This window comes from Manacus candei, unplaced genomic scaffold, assembly GCF_025592945.1.
Source record: "Manacus candei isolate 608988 ecotype Guabito, Panama unplaced genomic scaffold, ASM2559294v1 h1tg000113l, whole genome shotgun sequence".
NCBI classification, from domain to species: Eukaryota; Metazoa; Chordata; class Aves; order Passeriformes; family Pipridae; genus Manacus; species Manacus candei.
Genome location: NW_026138161.1, coordinates 2,490,117 through 2,516,499, shown reverse-complemented (window position 1 = coordinate 2,516,499; position 26,383 = coordinate 2,490,117). Strand labels below are relative to the sequence as shown.

The 26,383-nt window shown below is 40.5% G+C and overlaps 1 protein-coding gene across 2 annotated transcripts in view; it reads right to left on the bottom strand.

Annotated features, from left to right (window-relative positions):
* Positions 1 to 26,383, bottom strand: part of BRF1 (BRF1 RNA polymerase III transcription initiation factor subunit) — a 175,295-nt gene that overhangs the window by 100,281 nt on the left and 48,631 nt on the right. For both annotated transcript variants that reach the window (XM_051769943.1, XM_051769944.1), the window contains one exon: positions 2,624 to 2,655. In XM_051769943.1, coding sequence (XP_051625903.1) covers positions 2,624 to 2,655 — 32 coding nt within the window. The remainder of the gene's footprint in view (positions 1 to 2,623; positions 2,656 to 26,383) is intronic.

Here is a 26,383-nt window from a genome sequence, read left to right as displayed (position 1 = left end):
TAACAGTGAAAATTAGGCTCCTCTAATGTGAAGTTTTAGCAGCACAATACTATCTAAAAGCACATTACACTGCAGGGGACAGCTTTTTATTTTTTTAATAATGTTAAATCCCAAACCAACTCAGTAGAGCCAGGAAGAGAGGTTGTACAACAAGTACAAACCAGAGCCTGAGAGGTCATGCTTAGGACTTCCTCTACGCCTTTTTTGTTTTTTTTTTAAATGCTAAACAGATCAGCAAGAGAGGAAGAATACAAATACAACAGGTCATTAAATACTGAGTTGCAGGTAACAGCAGATTCAGATCTTCTTCATATTACTCTTACTTCTAGCCAATACCTGTGTTGTGAGCTCCAGAGAGCCTTAGCTCTACCGGCGCTTGCAAGACACTGGTTGAAGGTCACTGATGTGGAGGGTGCCCTAAGTGTGATGCAGAATGGCACAGCTAAGACTGTTCCCAGCTGCAAGATGGCAAAAGGCAGCAATAAATGGCCTTTTTTCACAGGCTTTCAGTTATCTTTTTTGCTGGTAGCCAGAGTTACACAGCTTTCTTTCTGTTTTGCTTTTAGATGAAACAATACACGACAGGTTGTTATGAGGACATGGTTAAGTGGTGAACATGGTGGTGGACGATGGTTGGACTCGGTGATCTGAGATGTCTTTTCCACCCTTAATGATTCTATGATCTTTTCCCCCTCAAATGCACTGAAACCTATTTCAGGGTGTTCAGTAATTCAGTCAGTAGCCTTCATGAAGACACTCCATAAGGATGCTTCACTGGGTGAAGCATTTTTTTTCTTCAAAAAAATCCTGCGGTCAGATGATGAGCAGCCCTGCAGGTCCCTCACGTCCCACAGCAACTGAGCTGCATCAAAGAGAACACTGAAGAAAAATCTCAACATTTGGTATTATCAGCTAAGCAAGACTTGGCGCAGGTCAGCAGTAGCTCACTTTTTAGACTTTCACATGTGATTTTTTTTGTGATGTAAAATTGACACCTTTCTCATTTTACCAAGAAAAAACAGTTACCTGGACCAGTATGACATATTTTGTACAGATGAGTCTGAACAAGTTAAATATTTTGGAAATATAAAATCATTGCTACTACTACTACTGCTCACAACTTTTCTTCTTCCTTAATGACATTCATATCCCAACTTCAGGATGGGAGAGCTGTTCTTGAAAAAAAAGAGGCACTTCAAGGTCAAACAGTACAACCTAATGAACTAATTCTAATAAACTAATTCTTTTTTAGGCACATAATCTGTGGGCAAAGGCTGATCTAAAGCAGAATGTACTGAAGTTTTCTGAATGTACTGAAGTTTTGCCACCCAGGTGTTGTTTGGGGTTTTTTTGTGTTTGTTTTTTTGGTTTTTTTTTTTTTTTGGCTTAGTTTGTTGTGGTTTTTTTGTTTGGTTTGTGGTTTTGTTTGGGGGTTTTTGTTTGTTTTTTTTTTTAACAGACTTGGGGTGGGAGAAAAGAAAATCAAGCTAGAACCTGAAAAGCTCCTTTTTACATTCTTAAACAGGACTTTCTGCCTAGCTATACTTAACAATAACAGTTAACATTCTTGTTTGCTCAGATTCACCTTGAAGAAGCTATAAAGTAGAGCTCATCAAAAGCCTTCACACAGTTCAATGCAGATCAAGATACTGAAATCTTGGATTTTTCTCTTTCAGGAGTTGATTATTTCTCTACTACTAATGTACTTCTGCCTCTCCCATCTCCTCAGTTACCCTTCTTCAACCTTTTGGTCTTCATATGCCCCATCTCAGCATCTTTTCTGGATAGAATGTACACAGGGGAAAAGACAAATCATTCAATCTTTCTTGTCTGTTCCTGCTGACATCTTTTCTTTTTTCATCTCTTACAGATACAATACCTCTTCCTCACATTCTGTGACTATTCTTCATATTACTGTGATCGTTCTATTTCAAAATCCTCACCATGAAAAATTACTTGTGTTTGAAAGGAAATGAAACTCCCATTCTACACACGCAGTATTTGGTTGGGAGTAATCAAAATAATTCAATAAGAGTTCAGAAAAGAGAAAAAAGTTACTCATTTTAAGAATTAAAGATTCATTTGATTATTGCAATTCCAGCAGATTGCTGCAAGCAATAAATAGTCTTCAGAGGGATGCCATTTACCAAGACAGCTGGGAGGACAAAAATAGATGCAACTAACCTACTCACATTGTATGTAAAACAGTTGTAACAGGGAGAATGAGGGTAAGGCAACATATGTCAGTGGAGCTTTCTATTTCCACACAGAGAGCAAGTTCGTATTTCTCTCAAAATACATTTTATAAAACATGTTTCTGTAGAGTACGAATCCATTTACACAGAATTACCTACCAAAAAGGTTATTTTTGTCTTCAACAACTGTTGTTTTAAAAATACGTAACATCTGATCCTGTGCCACTGCATTGAAAGGATCGTACTAACTCTTGGTATGTTATTGGTAGCAATAAAAGCAAGCAAATATTTTTGACTTTAATTTTACTGAACAATTACTCAGATTTAAGAACCCAGTAATTTTCCACTCAGAATTTATAGAGAAAAATTAAAACATCCTGAAGTTTAACAATTGAAAAAAAAAGTCAAATTAAAAAAAGGTACATTACCTGAAGAAGGTCACTGAGGTCAAGTAACATGTCTGTGAAGAAGTCAAGGAATATACATGCTTGTTGAATGTGACACTATTTCCTAATTTCATCAGCAAACCAAAAAAAGGGAAGAAATAAACCCAGGTTTAACTGTCAAAGAAAGCAAATATGGGTTAGGTACTTCAACGCACCACTTATGCTAACAACCAACATCCAGTTAAAAGTCTGGCTGCCCAAAAAGCCCTGCCAGCACCTGCTGAATTTACTGCACAAGTTGTCTGTGAGAAGTGATGGTCTCAGGGAACAAGCCAACACCCCGTGTGACTTAAAATACTCACCATAACCTTCAGCCTAAGAACGACCTAGTGGTAACTGGGTCCTCTACTCTGCTTTGGTCAGATCCCACCTGCAGTGCTGCATCCAGCTCTGGGGTCCCCAGGAAGGACATGGAGTGAGTTCAGAGGAGGCCACCAAGATGATTAGAGGGAAAGACCACCTCTCCTGTGAGGAAAGGCTGAGAGAATGGAGATTGTTCAGTCTGGAAAAGAGGAAGCTTCACGGTGACCTAATTTGCACCTTGCAGTACCTGAAGGGAACTTCCAGGAAAGATGGAGAAGAGCATGTACTGACAGGACAAGGGGGAATGAACTCAAAGAGAGCAGGTGTGGATTGGATATTAGGAAGAAATTCTTTACTGTGAGGGTGGTGAGGCAATGGAATAGGTTGCCCAGAGAAGCTGTGGATGTCCCATCCCAAGTGTTCAAGGTCAGGCTGGATGGGGCTTGGAGCAACCTGGTCTGGTGGAAGGTGTCCCTGCCCATGGCACGGGGTTGGAACGAGATGATCTTGAAGATTCCTTCCAACCCAAACCATTCTATTACTCTGTGATAACAAAAAAACAATAGTAGCATCAAGATAGAATACTCTTATTGCACTTAAGAATATAAAGCATCATCAGTCTCCTATGACAGCTTAGGAGCCCAGGATTCCAGAAACACAGATGGAAGAGCAAACTAAGAAAACTGAAATAAGTTTCTTTTGCCCTCTTCTAGGAGGACCTGTCAAAGAGCTGTAAAGGGAAAGCTGCTTTGCCTACTCTCTTCTTCAGCCAAGCAAATCACCTGTTACCTTTGAGCTTTCACTCCCTTCATCGTATCCTGTGCTACTACAAAACATGAGGTCACCATCTATTACTCATTATGGGCACACTTGGAACACACAATAGTTAAAAAGCAATCCAAACCACTACAAGTTCCCCACTAGATTTTACTGAAAGTAAGCACACTTATAAATGCAGTCTTAACAGTATCCAAACAGGAAAAAAAAAAAAAAACCAAACCCAAGCACCATGAAGCTTAAAGTGCAAAGGTAACCTCCTTGCTGCTGTTAATGAACACGTGCCAGACCTCCTATCAGCTGCTCAGGTGGGGCTCACATGTTGCAAAAGGGTTCTGGTTTTATTATTAAAAGGAGTGTCAAGGCAAAGTGTGAGAGAAGGAGAGAGAGAGAGAGAGTGAAGCAGGCAAAGAAAACATGTATGCAGGGCTGTATGTGAGTTTGTGTGTACGAAGCAATGTGTTAAGAGGTCCAGTATTAAATAAAATGCAGGGACATCAGTATAGTTTGGTACCTATTGTGGTAACATAAGTATTAGTGAGTGTTTTTCTTAAGGTATGCCAGAGTAATACAGTACACATTTCTCCTCAGCATTATCAGTCGTGGAAGGAGAGTAATTCAGATAACATAATCAGTTTATACATAAACATTTTCCTCGCTAAGAACTTTTATCCTTGAGCATTTCTACCCTTATTTTGCATTTGAAATTGTAAGAATACACTCCAAATTTGTTACAAAATTCAATACATTATGTTAATGTTATTTGGTGAAAATTAATTCCTGCATTAAAAACCACAGCGTAGCTGGATAGTTAATTAGCTGAAAACTCACTATGGCTCTGAAAAAAAAAATCGAAAATCCATTATAGGTCGTATTATGCAAGAGATTAAAGTAATCTGAAATTTTAACACAGTAAGGAAATTGCAAACAAAAAACATCTGTAAAATATATAGCTTGGAAATCTACACAGAGCAATACTGAATTCAGAGCAACTTTTTTTTCGAAATTGTAAAGAGGGAGAAAAAGGAAAGACTTTTAGCAATGCAATTGCCAAGGAACCATAATAATTGTCAGCTCATCAAACAGATCTAGGAAGAAATCACTATGCCAATTTTGTGCTCAAGAAATATTCTAGGTCTTAAAATGTTCCCAGCTCATTATTGACTTGAAGTGTCTGGTTATTCTGTGCCCACTCTGAGATACCTTCACCACTGAGACAAACTAAAATTATCACTTATATCTGACAGATCTCATTACAATTTAGGAGAAAAAAAACCCAAACAAAAACACCAAAAGAAAAGCAGCTCATAGGTTATTGAGGCACCAAAGTGAGCAACTGAGTGGTCCTAGAGCCTGGCTGCTGTCACTGGAGGAGGATTCAGAAAGAGCATCAGTGCCAAAGGCTAATTCAGATCTAAGGTGAGCCAGAGAGCTACTTTTCTAACCAAGGCATTTCAGTTACAGTCATGAAACCTGTATACCAGAGTATTCTCCATCCCCTTCAAACTGTTAAACACACTTTGGCAGAATATCTAAACTTATTAACATAGTACAAGTGCTCAGACTTTATTACTGTAAGGAAAACAACCCCACCTTTTTGTCCAAGAAGGAACAGAAAGCATTGCATGCATTTACAGTGACACAAGATCAGAGCTAAGGAGCTGGGAAATTCACTTGCAGGGTTCAGGCAGCTCTCAGTCAATTTGGAGCTACACTGCAGATGCTTTAACATACAGTTCCTTTGCTCCTTAGAGAAGCTAGTTCAAGTGTCCATTGAAACTGCAAGCAAAGGTCACAGTAAAAATGTGGTGTTTCTGGATTTCATTTAAGGTAGCCTCCAGCAATCTCTCTCCCTGATTAGATGTGTAGCTGCTACATTAAATCAAAAGGGGAAACTTGAGTCATGCAGTAGCACTGGGTTGGCCTTTACTATGAATATTGTGGGCACGATTATCAGCAGGAAGTGGTTGTAAAAACAGGCTGTTGTTTTCAAACTCCTTTTCAAAGCTGGAACAGTTCAGGAGAATGTACAACAACAGCTGAAAACAGCAGATAATACTTAATATGTATTCAAAAATTATACAATCATAAGATAAATGTTTTCTTTGAGGCTGAAAGAAAACAATGTTCATATTACATATGGAGACTGCTACCCACATGGAAAGGCTCTCAAAGGGATAGACAGCTACTGATATTGTAGATATACACATACAAAATAACAGGGCACAAGGGGACTTAGTTTATGAATGCACCCAAGTAAAAAAAAAAGGAAAAGAAAAAGCAAATGCACAAACAGTTTTAACTGTTTTTCCTTTGCTATTCATTCTTTAAGCAAATTTCACCAAAGTGTGCAACTGACTGCCCATCACTAGAAATATCTAAATCAAGATGAGATGAGACTACAAGCTTTACAGCAAAATATTAAATTCAAGGGAATCATTTCACCAACGTGATGCAAGAGGTCAGACTGAGTAGCCAGAATGCTCCCTTTCTGCCTTTATAATCCAGTAATCTGTGGATAATGTGAGAGCTCCATGAATCACAGTAATAATGATCTCATTCTCAGCACCAGAGGAAACAAAAGTTCATGATGAAATGAATAGTACCGGAAACCTAAACCCCAAAATACCAAAACAAGCATGCATTTGTGCTTCAGACAGACCTACATTTTACATATTCCAGTAAGCCTAAAGTACTAATGTGCAGCAAAATCACCTTGGGTTTCAATAGCAACATTTAGCAGGAGGCAAATCTGCCATTTGCAAAGTTATGTAGAGAGATGCGGGAATAAATTGTGGAAGATGCTGCTAAAATAACAACTACCATTTGCAATACAGTTGTTACCCCTACTAAAAATAAACTTTAAAAAATATAAATCTTTATTTTAGTGCCTGACAATCTACAGTAATCAGGAAACCTTCAAAGAGATTATTTCATGCTACTATGTAAAAATTCTTCCACTATGTAGGATGTCATATCTGGGAGACACAGGCATGTATAGGAAGCAGGGAGAAGACAAAGAGTCTAGTATTTATTTTATTTAGTTAGTTTTCATAAGTTACTCTCAGAACATTTTTACTTATTTTAAAGCAGCCATACCATGGAAGGAGGACTAATGCCAAGGAATCGTGACTGCAAGCCACTCAGAAGAAATTTGACATCCATAAGAGCCCTGCTGCCCATAATGAAGTGTCACCTTTTTTCACCTTAAGCTAAAATGCTGTTTCTCACAAAAACTAAAAGCAGATCCATTAAATATATAAAATATTTAAACATAAACTCACTCTCTGTACTCAACAACAGCAATTCAGCTAGCTGCAATCAGAAAAACAAAGCTTAAAAGGAAAGGTGGCTGAAAAGTGGAAAAAAAAATAATTCTGATGTTAAAACAAAATTTTCTCAAGTTCTAAATAAAAAGAAATATTTACAATTTCAGTTTTAAGACTCTGGATAAATTACATAAGAAATGGGAATTTCCCAGAAGGAATTTCAGTAACAAATACATGGAGATAAGACAAAAGGGAGGGTGGACAGAGAACTGGTGAAAACTATCCAGGGTGAAAAACTAGTGACAGCACTTGGCTGGCCCAGAATCCAGGTTTTGACCTTTCAGTTCAACATCCAATTCATGACCTTCCCCCATACATCACATGATTTATGATTATGACTTATCATGGTTGTACCTCTGCTGCTTTACAAACTTTCCCCATTTTAATTATCCATTAATTGAAACTGACTGACAATACTAATTGTTTAAAGTAAACGTTTCTCTTTCCAATGACACTGAACTGAAACAATTAGAAAATAATGACCAAAACCAATTCTTTTGTAGAAAACTCATTTCTGACAACTTTAGAAAGCTTTGCCTTGAGGCTTAAACCCTACAGAGCCAGTTTCCAAAGTTTCTCCACTTTCCAATTTTGTCTGTGCAAAGAAGCCCACGTAGCACAGGCTGCACTTAAGTACACAAATAAAAACAGCATTTAGCAAATAAAACTGCTAAACATAAATGCATTTTTTATTTAAAAAATTATCTTTATTTATGTGTTGATTAATGCATGATAAAAAAGAAGTGCATTTTGGTCTCTGGCTTTTTTCCCTTCTTTGCACACAGCTGCATGGCTGTGTTTCATAAAAGCATATTATTCTAAATTCTAAAATCCCCAACTTAAGAACAAAAAGCAGTGCTGCACTCCTTCCCCAGGTCTATCAGGACGTTTCTCCAGCCGTTCCCTTTCAGCTCATGCAACCTTCCTATCCTCAGAGTTAACACAGAGTTAGCAGCAGTAATTCAGCATCGTACAACCACCAGGCAGATTAAAAAGGAGACAGGCATTTCTGGCTGCATTCAGCCTGCCTGATTCCATGGCATTAACTGAAAGGGTTAGAGGTGTGGCCTTCTGGCTCACCTAAGACCTGAATTAGCCTTTTGACACCAGCTCTCCCCTCCTCTCTCTCCAGCAGCTGCAGACAAAATCCGGGGTGACTGGGCTGCTGCTGGCGCCGCAGCCGGTCAGGCGGGACGGATCCAACGCCTGCGAGCTACCTCAGCCTCCAGACTCCAGGGCACATACAGCTCTGTCTTTGCTAAATTAATGCTGCAGCTTTTCTTAATAATTGTCTTCAGAGTCGTTGCCATTTAGAGGAACATTTTCAAAAGCACGCCAGGCTGGCTGAATATGCAGCGAGCGTTCAGCCCTTCTGAAAATGCTGCCCTTGGAGAACATCCTCTTCAAAGGACTGGGGCTAGGCCATGTTCCTGGTGTTACTGACTTCAAGTGAAAAACCTGCTCTGTGGGGTATTGCCAAGTATTTACATAGTTGCATGTAAATTTATAACACAGTGCAACACAACAGAAGAAAAAAAAAAGAGTAAAAAATACATTTCTTGTCTCAAAATGCTTGTACAGTCAACTCGCAATTATTCAGGGTATCAAAGGGATAAAATATGCAAAGAATATCCATACTAAGCTCCTGAAAGATAATCTAGTTAGTATATTTACTTAGGGAAAAGAAAATTTAAGCATAGAATGAAAATGTAAATATTAATTTAAAAGTTGTGAGAGACATGAGGTTAATCTTCAACCTGAATGATGTGGCCGTGTATAAATAACAGTTGGCTGTATTCAAACAACAAGAAGTCTCCAAACAAGAAACAGAGACCCCGTCCCCCGAACAGTAAATTGAACAAGTGCTCGTGAGGGAAAACAAGAGAGGTTGCTAGGAGAAGCAAGGTCTATGGAAGAACTTAAAAGAAGAGCAGGGCTGGCAGATGAGAATGGGAGAGAGGCACCAGGAAAGGAGCAAAGCTCAAGCTGCAAGGGGAAAAGAAACCAGACTAAACTGCAAAATCGCTGCAGAAAACACAAGCAGGCATGAAACTGCAGTCCAAATATCTGCACAGAATGACCATTTGATAATAAAATAGGCTTAAAAAAAAGCAGCTGGGAAGGAGGACATTGATAGTGAAGATTTAAGTAAATGTAAAGGAGTTCAGTTCTCTCTCGTGTGTACAAAGGCTATAAAGGTTATGACTCTTGTACCAACAGTGAAAGAAAAGTTCACAAGAACTCAGAGGTGCAGATTTGGAAGAACTATTCTGAGATGACACTCCAGTATTCAGCACAGCAGCAATGCACACGTTTGGAAACGTGAAGCAGCTGGCTGAGAGAGAAGGAGCAGAGGAAAATCACTGCCTGCTCAAAGGTGGCAAAGGAAAACCAGCACTGTCATGAGCCTGACACTCTGCCTTTTCAGAAAACTCCAAATGGAAGAGTTTTGAAAGATGTAAAGAAATTAGAAAAATATCCCTGCCCTAAGTAGTTTGATTCTAGTCCATTACCACCCCCTTCCCTGGGCTGCCATTTGTGCAGCAATGTGGCAAACCAGCCGAAGGAACTGCCTGAAAAAAATATTTTTCTTTTCTTTTCTTTTGCCTGTTTTCAGCTGGATTAACTCCCCAGTTCTCATGTAACTGCACAAACACCTGGGCTGATAGAAGGCAGGGGATGGACTGGGGGAGGACTGAGCAGGCAAGGGCAAAGCAAGATAACTTCTTTCTGAAGCCGCGCCAGCTCTCACTGGCTTAAAGCATTCATCAAAACTAGAGCCCGAGATAATCTCTCAGTCACCCATCCCACCTTCTCAAATTTCTCTTTAAAGTTTGCAGAGTTTTCCCCAGCTTGCTCCAAAACACAAAGACCTACCTTATCTGAAAGACAAACCTTAAAACAAATAAGGAACAAAAGCCTGCAGAGTAACTGCTTTATAGTAACTCAAAATCTTTCAAAACTGATTACAGTTGTTTTAAGTACATACACAGTTCCTTGTGTGAGACTTCATCACAGCACTGCTCTGGTTTTACTCACAGTAAACACTCAGTTATAGTTTTTGAAAAAACTAGCATTACAGTGCTCAATTAAACCAGAATAAAACCAAATCTGTGGACACAGAGTGTCCTACATTTCCCATGCCAGAAGCCAAGTATTACATCTTTGCTTTCATACCCATACTGAGGCTAATGCACTGGTATTAGCACTTGCTCCTCGGAGAATTATCTCAGCAGACCTTTTCTGGGGCGGGAGAGCAGCAGCTGCTGTCCCAGCACTGGGACACGGCAGAGTTTGCACAGAAACTCAGATGCTGCTTTCCTGCCTGTATCAGTGGAGCTGATTTACCCATGCATAGCCATTATCTAATATCACACAGGTACAACACTGTCACTCGTTTAGCAAAAAATTTGTGACACTAGAGCCTTTGTTTTAAGGGAAAATAGGGCTTCAAAAGGAATGAATTGCATCCCTGCCCTTCTGAGGCAGCTGACTCCTTAATGGCCTTTGGTGGGAAGTACAACAATTGGATGTGTTAAATTTCCCACTCTCAAAGGCCTTTAAGAGAGTCATCTCAGCACATGTCACCTAACACCATGACAGAACAAACCCTTCTGTATCAGATGCCCGGGGGCACCTGCAGGAACCTATTTCATTACTTGGACTGCACCAAAGCGAGCCTTGTATTCTGAAAGGGGGCACTACAGGAATACCTTTGCCCCTGATGGTCTATTCCTGCTGATCAGAAAACCTCACCCAGGCAGGCAGGAGAGCTCTCTGCACTCCCACCCTGCCTCACACCCACAGCACTCCACTGGAAAAAGAGCAGGTGTAATGGCTCCATGGATGCGTCTGGCTCTCTCCCGGGGAACGGATGGAGCAACGCTTCCACAGATGCTACCAAACTGTTAATTGCTACTCTTGTAGTAATCAAAGCAAGTTTGTTTAAAAGCATTACAGTAACTCACAGTAGCTTCCCCAATCACCTGTGTTTGTTACAGAACATAAACGCAGCACGGAGCTGAAAACTGGCCTCTCAGGACTAGTTTATCAGCACTGCTTGGAAGTCAGGATGACACGCCACTTTCACACTGGCTGAACTCCTCAAAGCAGTCTGGTTTAGATATTTTTAATAAAATGAATAGGAAAACATGGAGCTACACTGATGTGCTGCATAGGTGAATTAAAAAATCCTCAACCCATGCTTTCACCTTGAGAAATGCCTGCACTAAATATAAAAAAGATTCCGACGTTCATTGAAGCAGAAACCTACATAAGCCATAACAGCACAGAGGTATTCTAAATTTGGGGTTTATACTGAATTTGGGTTTTATTAAATAAAGTTATATTATCTAAACTGGGCTTGCCTTATGGTTCATAAATAGCAGCTTATCCCAAATGAGTTACTAATAAAGCATTTTACCAAATTATAGAATAATGCATCTTGCACTTTAAAGTACCACTGGCAGAGTGTTCAAAGGAGGTTTATTTGGCAATATGGAAGTAGAAAACTCACATTACCTCCTTGGACAGTTACCCAGGTATCTTGGGATATGAACAGACAGAAGCAACTGAGTTAGCATGTCTGAATTTACCAACCTGTGGACAAGATGCAACATACAAACATGCCTTCACTTCTACTTCCCAGCAATGCACAAGGGAGATATTGCCTTTAGCTGTCATTGGCAGGGTGAGAAGATACTTGCTTAAAAAGAACTAAAAAACAAACAAACAAACAAACAAACAAACAAAAAACAAACAAACAAAAAAAAAAAAAAACAAAAAAAAAAAACAGAAAAAGAACTGCAATAGCTTTTCTAACTTTCAAAATATCAAATGCTAATTTTAAACACCTTTCAGGGTAAGGGACATTTCATCGTACCTTAAAATTAATACAATTCTCAACACGACACATTCCCCGTCAAGGACATAATATACTGGATTTTAAAGTTAAAACAAATTTATGTCTTAAAAAGTGGTCTCTAGAACCAGATTAAATTTGGTCCTTGAGCAAGCCTAAAAAAACAGGTGGAGGGAGGAGCTTGCATTGCACAGCAGAAAGACAACAAATCTGAAGCTTTAAAGGCAGCTAACTTTTCAGACAGTTCAATTACGAGAATAAATCTTTGAGATGATCTATTAAGCAGGGAAACTACAGTCACAGGCATTTGATACATTTTGTATTTCATCTACACAAAAGGATGGGAAACAAATGATTCCCTTTGGGAATCTGTTTTTCCCAAGAAACTGAAAGGCATAGCCCAGAGGGACTCTCAGCTGTGCCTCAGGACACTGGATTTCTGTTTCCATTTTTGCCACTGCCCGACAAAAAACATTCCATCCTTTATCATGTTTTTATAATGAAGACAACAGTTTCCCCTTCCTTAGTAAAATGCTCTGAAATATTCTGATTATCCTACTGTTATAGCACACATTTTGACTCTGAGGTTCCCAAGTGTCTCCAAAAGATCAGAGAAACAATCTTCCAAATGTATTTCAGCTATAATATCCCAGTAGACAACTTAACTTTATGGTCAACAATTATTTTTCAGACCATCTCCCCGCCTTTGAAAGACCCAAGCTACATCCTGTCTAAATGCAACATCCTGTTCTAACTAGTGAGTTTATGATATGCAAATCAACATAGAAATTTGTCCCCCTGTGCAAAACATGCAAAAAGAGCTTAAGAGTTGAGAGACATCCTCAGCTCCTTATAGTAAAAAGAGATCCAAGAGATATCACAGACTGAGCCCTTCCTTTCAAGCATGACAGTCCTAATGTTCATGCCTCTATTATCCAACACATATAGCTAGGCTCCTCCTATAAGAACTTTAAAATCCTTTATTCAGGTTAATACTTAATTACACTTTGCACCAATTTGCTCTAAAATCACTTTGTAAATACACATATCAATTCTCATTGTTAAAAAAAGATAAAGCAAGTGTCAAGTCCTTTGTTATAGGTTACTCATCTTTATGAAAGGATCCTTAAGGAATAAAAGGAAAACCCTTTACTGGGGCAAGGTGTGTGGGGAGAGAGGGTAGGAAGGGGCTAGAATACACATACCAATATCCTACTGAAAACTCAGGTATTCAGTAAGCAATCTGGTGCAATTCACTTGTCACAGATACTGCAATTCTGTTGGCATTACTGTCAATATTTATTTTACTTAGGTAGGAACTCACAAAGCATTCCAAAACAATGCTGCACAGCATCAGTCAGTGAACAAACTGAAACTAATTTACTTGCAAATGGCATTTCTCACGTTCTTAAAAGTTAACAACTTTCATTAGATGGCTTTAATCAAGATGGAAAATGTGGTATTTTCCTGAAGTGTCATTTTAAACTTTTATCCCTGTATTATCTTCTTTTGAATGCCGTAGCAATGGCAAGCACTTATCTCACGTCTCTCTTACAGCACAGAGACTTCTCTGTCATTATCAGTTTTTAAGAAGCTGTAAACTTATCTCAGCTGCTGGAATACTTCATGAGAGAAAGCAAAAAACAAGCCAGTAATGATGTACATATCATCTGCCTCTGGGAAAATAAAAACTGCCAGTGATATGCTGGGAAAGATCTCCTTAGACGCCTTTCACACAGCCTTGCAGTAGTTTTATTGTAACCTAGCAGTGTAATTGCAAATAACATTCTCCACTATGCTGACGGCAAGCTCCTAAAATACAGCTCTGTTCTGAACAACAACTGAGAATGCTATTGTGAGTCTCATGTTTACAGCTGCTCACTGATTGTGTCATATTTGCAAAGCTTTCAAGAAAAATGATAACTTTTTTCCCACCACTGAGATTTATACATTCAGCCTAGAATTTTGCCTAACAAGTTCAAGGCAATAGCAGAGCCAGTGAGCCTGCAGAACTCGCTCCTCTTCCCAATTTTAGCTTAAAATTGCAAGGGGTTTAGCCAATATACCTTGAAAAGTATATTCCAGGGCCTTAGCAAAATTAAACAGAAGAGCAATATGTAAAACAGGGCTACTACACTACATTATGGGAGGCAGCAGTAAGAGGTATAGATCCACATGGGACACAAACATATCAACACTGGATAAAAAAGTCGTTTTGATTCCCTTCTGTGCCTCAGTTTCTCCAGCCAGAAGACGAGGACTGCAATACCGACCTGCTCCATAAAATGCCATAAATTCTACACCTCCATCATCAGGAGACTGAGCTGGGAGGAAGCAAATTGGAGTTACAGTCCTGCTGCCACAACTGTTTACATATCAAGTCAATAGAATCATATATAATAAACATACTAGTAAGAAAGGAAACACACAGGAATATCCTTAGAGGAAGAAACTGAACTAGGCATACACCCTCTCTAAGCCTGGCCATTCACCTACAAAAGCTTCCACTTGTTTGCCTTTCTCCTGGCCCCACAGCTCTTGCATTTCAGACTGCACAGCAACAACAGCTTCAAAAGGAGAACAGGCAGGATCTTGCCCTGACTACCCTCTCGGCTTTTAACTCCCCTTATGGAAGCGAATCTGGGGTCTGTGCAAGTCAGGAAGAGCGTTTAGTCACCGCTCCTTTAAAAAAAACCTTAAATTAAATCAATGAGCACCTGTCGTGTTGCCCATTACAAAGACAGATCGCTCTGGACTCTGGACAAAGAGAAATTCTTCATCCAGAGCACAAGCCAAAAAAACTGCCCTGTGGGCTGACAGTTCAGCTGCACCCTTGTGCAAAGTGGCATCCCAACCAAACCAGCTCAGGGCCACTGGCACTGCAGTGGATGCTGTTAATCTTGACTTCAGCAAAGCTGAACGCATGGTCTGCCACTGTGCTCTTAAAGCCAAGTTGTTGAGACATCATGGCCTGGCTTGCTGGCCTAGAAGACAAGCATAAAATTGGCTGGACTGCCAGGTTTGAAGGGCTGTGACTAATAGTACAAAGTCCAACTAGCAGAGAGTAACTGCAGGTGTCTCTCAGGGGCAGCACTGTCTCCACGAGCAGCGAGGCATCAAGGCAGAGGCTCCCTGGGCAGCTCTGCAGGTGGCACCAATCTAGGGGAGCAGTCCTGTGTCAGAAGGTGGGGCTGCCACTCTGAGGGATCTCAGAAGGTTGGAGAACTAGGCTAACATCTGTCTTTGAACTTCTTGAAAAGCCTCATGCACTTGACAGAGAACAGGCTGGGACTGACCAGGCAAGGAACAGCTTTTGCACAAAGGAGGTGGAGGTCTCCATGGAAAAGGATGTATGTATCACGCCTTCTCTGGCTGCTGGATAGCTGGTGGACAATGCTCTGCGTTCTCTTTCCTCCCATCCTAGAACCTATCAGTAGGAAGGATTGTTGTAATGAAACACTCCTCTCAAGCTACATTTCTTTGAAGCTTCTTTTTCTGAAGCTGTCCTCATGTTCTGACCTCTCAGCCGACGGTCCTGGGTCCTGATTGTGCTCTCAACTTCTCCTGCTGAAACAGGAGAAAAGTGACCAGTTCACAGCTCTGCTGGGAGAGCTGCCAACATGATCAGCAGAAACCAAGGACTGGAGCATTCTCTTGTTTCACCATTGAATGACTGTGAGAAACAGCCCAGACACTGAAGTCACCCATTCAAAGTCTGAGGAATGAGTACAGCAACAGTCAGTACTTGAGTTGCTTTCCTCTGCCACAGTAAAAGCTTAGAGTCTACGTGGATGATAATAAATATTAAGCTGAACATTGACAAAAATATTTTTCAACTGAAAAACTATAATCTGAATATGCACTGGAAATAATTATTGGCAATGAACTGGGTCCTCCAGATGTGACAAGAATGCAGTGATTTGGGAGTCCCTCAGAGGGACTCTGCAGTACAGATGCAGTCCATCTGGTGCACTCTCTAGAAGACTGATCCTTTAAGGACCAGAAATTTTCAAATAGAGAAGAAAATTCAACCTGAATTCTGCAGAAGTTAACAGTACTCAGGTGGGAAAACCAAACTTTCAACTCCAGACAAGAATAGAATAGAATGTTCTCTGATTCCAGGTACCAAGTGAGAGGCAGCAGCTGAAAACTCCCAATGTCTCTTTAAAAGAAGACTTCTTCAGTAATGACTAAAAATTATTTTACATTTCTTTCCTCATTTCCCTGGAGGTCAGGGATGGTCTAGTGGCAATTTCAATGGCAAATTTCAAAAGAAATGGTCTCAATTCAGACAGCCCAGCTCTTTCATCCAACAGCAAAAGTCACAGAAAAGCATCTATAATCTCACAGCCTTTGGAGCTGAACAGGCAGAACTTCATTACTCTGAAGCCATGGAATCATTAGGGAAGAGAAAAAAGTGTATTTTTAATGCAACTAGAAGGGGGCAAAAGCCTCGGAAAGTGAGGACACATTGGTGCTTTCTCAGAAACAAGCAGGTTCAGGTAACCTCTCAAATTTTCTGCAGTCTGACTTGAAACACCAGCTCATTGTTTGTCCCAGAGTAGTGCCACACATTACACTACCTGCAATGACAATAACAACTTTGTTTCCCCTTGGAAACTGCAAGGCCACTACAAGAACAATGAAAAGTTAAAAGGACCAATTGCAGAAGGAAAAATACTGTAAAACAGATAAATTGAGAATTCTTCCTGACAATAAGACAGAGGCAATGTTTGGGGTTCTGGTTTTTATTTAATAAAGGCTTTCCCATTTCTGTTAGTACTAACAGAATGTCATGTTGCTGAATACGCAGTTTTACTGCATATAAAAACCTGCAGTTTTCATATTAAAAAGATCATAGCCTATTGTAAGTTACACACAATTTTTTGTTCACACTAAAACGCTTTTATTTTCAGTCTATATATTTTCCCTCTTTCAAAATTTGCTTTCTGTCATGACATATGACAACTTAAAATATATTGTTCACTATTCCTCCTTGCTTACCAATACAAAAGGAATCTGAAGAGCATTCCAATTTCTACTCCCTGTCAAGGCATAAGCCAAGACTTTATTTTTGGCAGACAAGCTGCTCCTTCATTGAAGAAACAGCTATATATCTCCATTTAAAAATGCTGATTAGCAAATCTCATAGCACTTTACCAACACATGCAGTCAAAACATCACTGAGACTACTGTGTTTCTCTCAAACTGGAAGGATGTTGAAAACTTAAATGATTCGCTTACAGTTGATCTAAAGATGAGAGCTCCGCAATTTATGTTTTATTGTCAAATGTTTAAAGGATTAAATCTAAATAAAATACACAATACACAGGCTTCAAAGCACACGTTATCTTCAACATCTTAATTCCAATTAGCAAGTCAAAATAAAGAAGACATGGGGAACATCTGGCTTCAAAAGCAAAGCTCTGGAAGAAATCAAGATTTTGGTTGTTTTGGGTCTCATTTAAGGCTGCTATTTTCCCAGACTGCTGAAACTGGATAAGATGGAAAGATTATTCTCTCTCTCAAAGAGGGGAAAATAGCAGACATACCACCATGTGATTGAGTATTACATCATTCATACTTACAACAATACTGAGCCAGTCTGGCAGTTAAACTTAAAAGACATTTTCTTTTGCCTTCGAGGAAGGACACAGACTTGCTGTAAAGGCAGACTAACAGGGAAAAGGTTAGAAAAGGCTCAGCTCACAATTTTACTTGGCATGAGATTAAAAAACGCTAAAAATCTCTCATTGAAAAGCATTTCCAGTTTGAGGTTTGTGTACGAACACTACGTCATGCAAACAAAATCCCAGTGAGAAACATCTAAAGAAAATAAGAGAGCTCTTCAGATGTACTTTCACCAGAATTTAAAAGGCTTATACTTTATTAGGATGTGAGAAATCACTATCAAGACCACTTTAAAGATATGAGGCCAGGCCAGGTGTGAGAACGAATCCTGATTTTACAAAACAAATTTGATGGGTAATATTGTTTCTCTGATATACCTTCACTTTGTTCTTATGACATCAAAAACTGCAAGACAGAAAAAGATGCATAAGACTTAAGAATATGATGAACATGGACACAATTTGTGAAGACCTCAAGCTAAAATATTTGCAGATAGCAAGCACAGAAGGGCTTATAGGTCTCAACGCACTGGCTTTTGTTCACCTTATTTTGCATTACTGATCTTAATTAATCTAATAATATGAATTTGTGTTCTAAGGCGTTCTTACTGCATTAAAATTCAAATACACAATCTTCTACTTTAATGAAGGAGAGCATTTAATTTTCTAATTGACTTCTAAAGTATTAAAATGCATAAAATATTAGTGATGGCTACAACCAGGAATATTTTTAGTGATTGGATCAAAAACATCAACCATAATTCATCATCTTTGCTATCAGGATTTATTTAAACAAAGCATCAGGTAACGCTTTTTGTCTTTTCTTTCTTCTTTTTTTTCTTTTCTTAAGAGGGGGGTGGGGATGCAGGGAAGGAAGGGGAAGCGGCTCCTCCACATCCCAGAGCATATCCCGCATATCCTCTGACAAAAGCAAGAATGTGCTACACAATGACCGGCTGTACCACACTGCTTTTTATTTAGCTGGTGTTAGCAACATATTAGCTCCCATCAGCCCAAAACACCACCCAGTTATAATGCTGGTTTTGCTGACATAAGCCCCAAAATTCAGATGCACAGATAAACCTCCGTATTAAGCAGAGAGCCAACCTAATTATTTCCTCTTTCAAACAAGCTTTAAGAAGATTGTTAAATATTTATTTTCACAAGCATGCGAGGATTGCTGAAGGTCAAAGACATGAGAGGTGTGATCCCTTCCTTATCATCCCTCCTTTGTATTTATTTCCCTGGAAGGAGGCCTCTCTGCCATCACATTTCCCTCCTCTCATCCATCACCCAGAACTCATCCTGATGTTGTTCCCATCGTTATCCCCCATGTCTCTGCCACCACGTTTCAAGCATCACCCCCTCTCAGTGCTGCCCCTGAGGGCTGTCCCTCATATTTTTAATCTGGTATTACTGATGCCTTTGTAGCTCTCCAGTTCCCTGCTTCTGGTTCTTGTTTCACCTTTGCCATGAGAATGTCTCATCACTTCAGACACCCCAAACTGCAACCTAATGACTAAGAGGACGGACCATGCAATTACTTTCATTAATTATTATTTTTATGCATGCAATAACAGACCACAATTGCATTCATTAGAAATCTGGCTCAGATGCTTCTGCTGTAAGTCCCTCTGGGTTACACAAGGCCCGACATGGTGATGGAGCACAGGGTTGCCAAACAATAAACACTTCTCCTTGAATTACCCATCATGTAATTCAAGCCCACAGCAACAAAGGCTTCAGTGGATCAAATCCAGAAGCCTACAGAGTAAGGCCTGTCCCTTCATTTCAAAGGGTTAGGGTGATGCCTGTTTTTGTCCCAACACAGAAAGGTATAATGGGCAAGGGCAAAGGATCTCCAGAATTATAACAGTCTAGGTGTAGCAGCTCTATTGACTGCAAACCCCAGGGTTTCCAGCAGTCATAGAATATCCCGAGTTTGAAGGGACCCACGAGGATCACTGAAGTCCAACATCTAGCCCTGTGCAGGACACCCCAAGAGTCACACCATGTGCCTGAGAGCACTGTCCAAACACTTGAACTCTGTCAAGCTTGGTGCTGTGACCACTACCCTGTTCCAGTGCCCAACCACCCTCTGGGTGAAGAACCTTTCCCCACCATTCAACCTAAACCTCCCCTGACACAAGTTCAGGCCATTCCCTCAGGTCCTGTCACTGGTCCCCACAGAGAAGAGATCAGTGCCTGCCCCTCCTCTTCCCCTCACGAGGAAGTTGTAGCTGCAATGGGATCTCCCCTCAGTCTCCTCCAGGCTGAACAGAACAAGTACCCTCAGCCGCTCCTCACACGGTTTCCCCTCAATGTCCTTCACCATCTTTATTGCCCTCCTTTGGACACTCTCCAAGAGCTTTATATCTTTTTTATATTGTGACACCCAAAACTGCACACAGGACTCAAAGTGAGGCCATATACCAGTGCAGAGCAGAGCAGTCATACCCATCACAATGTGCTTGAGAAGGAATTGTCCAGAGACTTGAAACACTCTGCTCTGCAAAGCAATGAAGTATTTCTGCAGACAGACTTCAGAAGAGGATTATTTTGACCTTTACTGTTCAAAATTTCCCTTTAATGAGGAAAAACAAAGCTATCAAAACCAGCCAAAATCTGTAATCTTGCTAGGCCATTCTTGTGACCTTGTCCCCCTCTCTATCTGCAGATGCTTTGTTTAATGCTGCATTTATGGAAAAGCTGACAGTCTGAGCCACCTGCTGGGTACCAACATCCTGAAAGGAAAAAGTTGGTCACCCCTCTACACAAAAGCTGGGGAGAATTTCGTCAGCGAATTCAATGGGGCATGATCAGGTCTCCCCTTCCCAGCACCAGAGGTCAAGTTCTATTTTATCCTGTGTTAGTAACAAGTGAACAGAAAAGCAGATTTTCAGAGTATGCAGTTCTTAAACAAAACATTAGCCTGAACACACACACATACACACAAAATTACAGTCCTCCTGCTTCTTTTGGATGATATATTTAGAAATCCTATTAGCTGGAGAGATCAACATTCTTATCTGAATTTCCAGGATGCTGTAACATGTGAAATTAGAGCAGCTCTCTTAAGTGGGTCAATTATCACTACTGCACTTACAGCAGCTTTTCCCCTCCCTCCCTGCAGCATCCATAATGGGCATTTAGCACAAGGATTTAAACAGTCAGATGTTGAGTTGACACACACCACAATGTAAAGTTCCCTTCCCCTTTTGTATTTTCAGAATCTTAAAGGAACAAAGAAAATCACTCAAGTACAGAATCTCCACATTAAAATTACAGTTTCCCACTGGAAAGCTTCGATGACTTCCAGAGCAGGGCACCCTGCAGGATAATACCAGTCAGCAATCACACTCACTGTTTTCCTGCCACATCTGAGTCATGCACAGTGAAGGTTTATGGCTTCCCCCCCACTCCCCCACAAGGGACAAGAGGAGACCCTGACAGCCACTAACCATCTCCCCAGCCCTGTCCCCCAGGGTGCAGGGCCACACAACCAGTTTAAAATGCTTCAGGCTATTTTCTACTCCAGAGAGAATTCTCTTTAGAAGACACTGCAAACCACCAGACACAAGTGGAACCACTCAAGTACTCCAGCACCACTTCAGGCACTACAAAGACATCCAGAGCAGACTGAGATATGGCACAGGATCTGGGGAAACACAGGCTCTTCTGCAATACAGCTGGAGGCCAGGTGAGACACCTGGGAGTGACACAGGAGGCCCCGGGGTCCTCCTGCCTCACCCATCCATGAGCACGGGGCAGCAGCCAGCAGCAGCCCTGGCAGTGAGGGGATGCAGCAGGGAAGAGAACAGAGCCAGCAACGGAGCAAACAATGTCAACAAGCACATGGAAAGGAAAATTTACTTTCCCACCAACTGGAAACACAAAACACCTCATTCTCTCAGCACCACACTTGCTTTATACATATCTCTTTATAGGGAAAAAATGTCTAAGGCATTACTGAGAGGGAAAGATATGATTCTCCCTCACTCCATGGAAAGGGAGACTGGATATGCAGGCTTTAGGTCATGAGCCCTGCTGTTGAAATCCAGCAGTCCCAGCCCTGGCTGGAGGAGGGGGTGGTGGGGAGAAATTAAGGTGCAGAAATTTAATTTCTATTGCTGTCCCTGGCTGCCCTCTTCCCTGCATCTCCAGTATTTTCTCCTGTGGTACCAAATAGGAATGATCACACAAGCCAAGCATTACCAAACACCTAACTCTTTGGAAATCGAAGCAAATAACATGGGGCAACAACAGCCACACCCTATTTAAGGCAGCAATTTTTTATTAAGAGATTGAAACTCTTCCAGCTAAAATCTATCCACTCAAAAACACAGCAATTTTAAAACTTCATTTTGAAATTAAGTGGACAAGACTTCAAGTCCAAGCAAATGCTTCATCAGGAAGCATTTTTTTACCAAGAGTGTGGTCAAACACTGGAACAGGTTTCCTCAAGAGATGGTTGATGCCCCCAGCCTGTCAGTGTCTAAGAAGCATTTGGACACTGCCCTTAACAACATGCTGTAACTTTTGGTCATTCCTGAATTGGTCAGGCAGTTGGACTGGATGATTGTTGTAGGTCCCTCCCAACTGAATATATTCTGTTCAACTTTGTATGAAGTAAGATCTTGGCATCCTTTACCTCACACCGAAACAAAATTATTGAAATGGAGTAACTTGCCTTAGTAAACATTATATGTATTTTAACTACACAATTTAAAATCCATTTTTATTCTCTTATCTCCTTGTCACACTCAACATATTTTCAATGCAACAGTAGTTAATAAAAAAAAAGTAAAAGGTCAGCTACTAAAGAGAAAGTCCTTAACCAAAGAGAAATAGAAGATGGTTTTATTAACCTCCCTAGCCACAGCTCTGAAATTTTCTTGATTAAAGCCTCATTTCAAAAGTTAACTTTTTAATCAGTAACACTAGGCCTGCTGGCTCCAGGAAGTTTTAGTGGAGGTCAAAAGATTGCTGGAGATCTAATTTTTCATTTCTAATAAAAAAGGAAGTCTTGCCCTTTTCCTTGCAAAGATAGACCTTGAAGTGTTAGTAGAGAAACAAAGAATGTATCCACCAAAGGTTCTCATGGCAAGGCCATACAAAGCTTCCCAGGACACCATGGCAGCCAACAGAGCCTCCTAATGCTCGAGAGGGAATTAGCTGAACTTCTCCTGCAAAGACCAACACAGCAGAAAAGCTCAGTAGCTGCTGCCTAACCAAGGATTAAAGAGACCAGTTCCTTATTCCATCACAGATTTTCTGGGTAACTCTGAATGTGTCACTTAGCCTCAGTCCTGCACCTGGAAATGAAGATAAATATTCTCAGCTTCCCTTACTGTGACATGAAAATAAACACATTAAACCAGGAGACTTTCAAATAGCTTGGCAATAAAGTACAAGTACTGCAGACAGATAGGAAATAACAAAGTGCTGCCCCATTCAGATGCCCTTTTTTTTTCCAAGACCTTCTTGCCTGCTGGGATCCGGCAATGCCTTCATGATCTTCCCTCAAACAAAAGGGAGGTTCACAGGGCAGAGGAAGTCAGGGAGGAAAAGGGCCTTTTACTTTCCCACCCAGAGCAAGTTTACATCTGAAAGACTTCCAGGCACCAAACGTTCTCCTGACAGCCTTCTGCTCCCAACGCCCACATTTAAGGTTATTTTTCTTAGACGTTTAGAAGAAATGTTCTTTTGCAAGCAGCTCAGAAGAGGGGCCTCACTTGGCTGCCTTGGCCTGACCCTGGCAGGATCCCACCTCTGTCCTTTGACTCCTCACAAAGCCACTGAAGACCATCTGAGTCACTCAGCCTCAGATTCAGGAGGCTGCACAGCCCCAGGTGGAGGGAAGGGCTCAGCAAGCCCCTCCAGCACTGAGACTGATGAGCTTTACTGGAGGGGGGGGAGGAACCTGCCCTGAATTTACCTCCAGAGGCAAACAGAGGGATATTTACACAGGATAGCTGGTGAAGGAATGTTGCAGGGACTCTTCTCATGTGGAAAAGGTTTTATTTACTGTGCTCTAACAAGACAGGATTTGGTTTACAACTAAGGGTGCATTTTTCAGAGCTTCAAAGAAAAATAATAAATAAATAAAAAAGGTGCATGTGTGTGGGATAAAACACATTTACCATGTAAAATGCTGCTATAAAAGACCCCAGGTGGTAATGCTGGAAAATATTACACAGAATAGTGGACAGTTGTACAGTTTTTCTAACAGTTGTGTATAGTAAAAGGATTACAAACAGAATGAAATGTTCCTTGATTAAAACAAACTGATATCCCACCTGGAAAATCCTGGCCAGGCTCTCATTGTTCCTGAGTGACCCTGGGGCAGCCACAGGTTACAGCTGAGCCCATAAGTCACTCAAACACCCTGCCTGGCTCTTCCCAAGTTCTCTCTCTCGGGAACGGTGGGACCAGCTAAAGAGCCCTTTGTTTCCATTCAAACATATGTAGGTGTGGAAAAGGTGTTCAAAACATTAAAGAGAAACAACTGAGGACTGTTACTATTCCAAGAAACAAATTAAAATCCAGAGTCTGAAATGCCGGGAGCGCTGGCAGTGCCAGAGGAAGTCAGACATCACTGGAAATGCTCAGCACTGCTCAGTCCCTGCGAGGGGGACAACAGGTTCAACAGGTTCCATCAAACCTGAGGATTTTAAAAATCACTATCTCCCTCAGATGTATTTTTTTCATTATATCTTTACTTCTGACACTGATAATATAGACACTTTCTAGAAAGGGAATAATAAATCAAAATTTTTATAGGTAACTCATCAAAATGATGGAACACCTCCCCAGTTCACCTAATGGTTTGTAAGCCGTTCAACCTCGAAACCATTAACGCTGACAAGTAATATAAGAAGGCAAATGAAAAGCTATGCCAAAGTTGCTGCATTGTGGGGTTTTGTGTCACACAAACTAATAAAAACCATAAACTGATATAAATCAATTCACATCTCAAATAACAGATATAAAACTTTCTAACGGTCTGTAAATAAAAGACGCACTTCGGACAAACCAACTTTTATGGTCTCTTTAAGTTCCAGAACCACTTTTTCAGATCAAAAAAATTTGCGTTACCAGAATATTTTGCATTTTTGCATTAATTAAATAACGCATAAGAACCAAGGAGAACATAATGTTTTCCTATTTCAGGCTGAGGTTTATTCAGGCATAATTCATACTGCACCAGTAGACTTGGCTACAATATTCCTCACATTTTCACAGAGGCCGGCTGGCGACATGCACATTATGAAAAAAAAGAAGAATAAGCAGATAATCACGTCAGATAAATACATTCCACTCCCTCCAACTGAACTTGCAGACACAATTAAATTCTGTTTTCCCTCTGGAAATGCTTCCCACTCCTTCGGTTCTGCCACAAGAATACAACAACTCCTGCCACTTTGGTCCCTGACTACATCCCACTGCACCTCCTCAGGCCACATACATTCTTTGCTCCCTCTACCATACTGGTTTTTAAGAAACATGATGTCTTCTATTTCAGAGACTAATTTGTTCCCAGGTTACAACTCTTGCCTCTCTGACTCCCAAGCCACTCTGTCAATTTATCTGGGCCACCCAAAGCCTGTGAGCTGTCTCTGAGCTCTGAGGATGCTGCTGCCCTTTGCTATTTCTTCCATGTCACTTCTTTCCTCTAAAATACATTTTCCAATCTTCAGCCTTTAACCTCCTTTTCTAAATTTCTCACTAATTTCTTCGTTAGAGTTCTAGAACAAACACAATGACAAGGAATACTTTAAACTCAGGAAATCTACTGAGCAGTGCATATAAATCTTCAACTGTTACAAATACTGCACATCCTTGGTACAGTGTTATACAGTGCATTGCTCCTCTTTTCAAGCCCTGTTTGGAAGCTCCTCCACAAGACCAAAACCAATGGCAAGTTTATCACCCTGAACAAGCATCTTCATTCTTGTTAAAGCACTTTGTCACGTGCTTGTCCTCTACACCTGCTCTGGGTCCCTCTGCCCCAAAGGCCCTGGGGTCGCCCCTGCCTCCTGTAGCACATGTCTTTATTGACAGAATTAAGCTGGGACCAAATATAACACGCTGATAATGATCATCATAGTTAATTTATGGAGCCTTGAATGTATTCTAATCTCAAAAGTCAGCAACGTGAATCTGTAGCCCTCAGGTTTTCAAGTTTCTCATGAAAGGATAAGATACCAGAAAAAGGAACATATATTTCAATGTTCAAGAGTCTGTAAGTTATTTGGGGTTTGTTTTTCAAACTACACTGGACTTCAAATACTGATAGAAAACAAAACAAAAAACCCCAAACCCGCAGCTGAACACAGGCAGAGGCTGAATCAACTCCCTCTCTCAAAGGGACATGGTTGAATTCTTAATATCAGCTACAAAATTAAGTTTATCTAATGGATTTTTTAAAAAGTAAACACTAAAAAAATTGAGCCATATGGTCATGCACTTCAGCTTCTTGATTCCCAGGCAGCACAGTAACCATGCAAGTGAGGGTGGAGTACTTTGTGATACTCATACAGAAAGACAGAGCTTGTCTTTGCAGTCTTATTCACACTTTACTCCTAGTATTTCACGTGAAGTATCACGCAGGATATTACCTCCATTTAACAAAGAAACCTGGGAAATTAATTTAGGTATTTATGAAGTGTCAACCAGACAGTACATCTTGCACGTAGCTTAGATACATGCTGAAATACTTAAAAGAAGGATAAAAACCAACCAAATAGTTTTTGGTTTTTTTGCTAGAAACGTCAGCCACACTTGCTGCACAGATGGCTGTGCATTACAGGGTAGGTACCTGTCTGCCTCTTACAGCCTG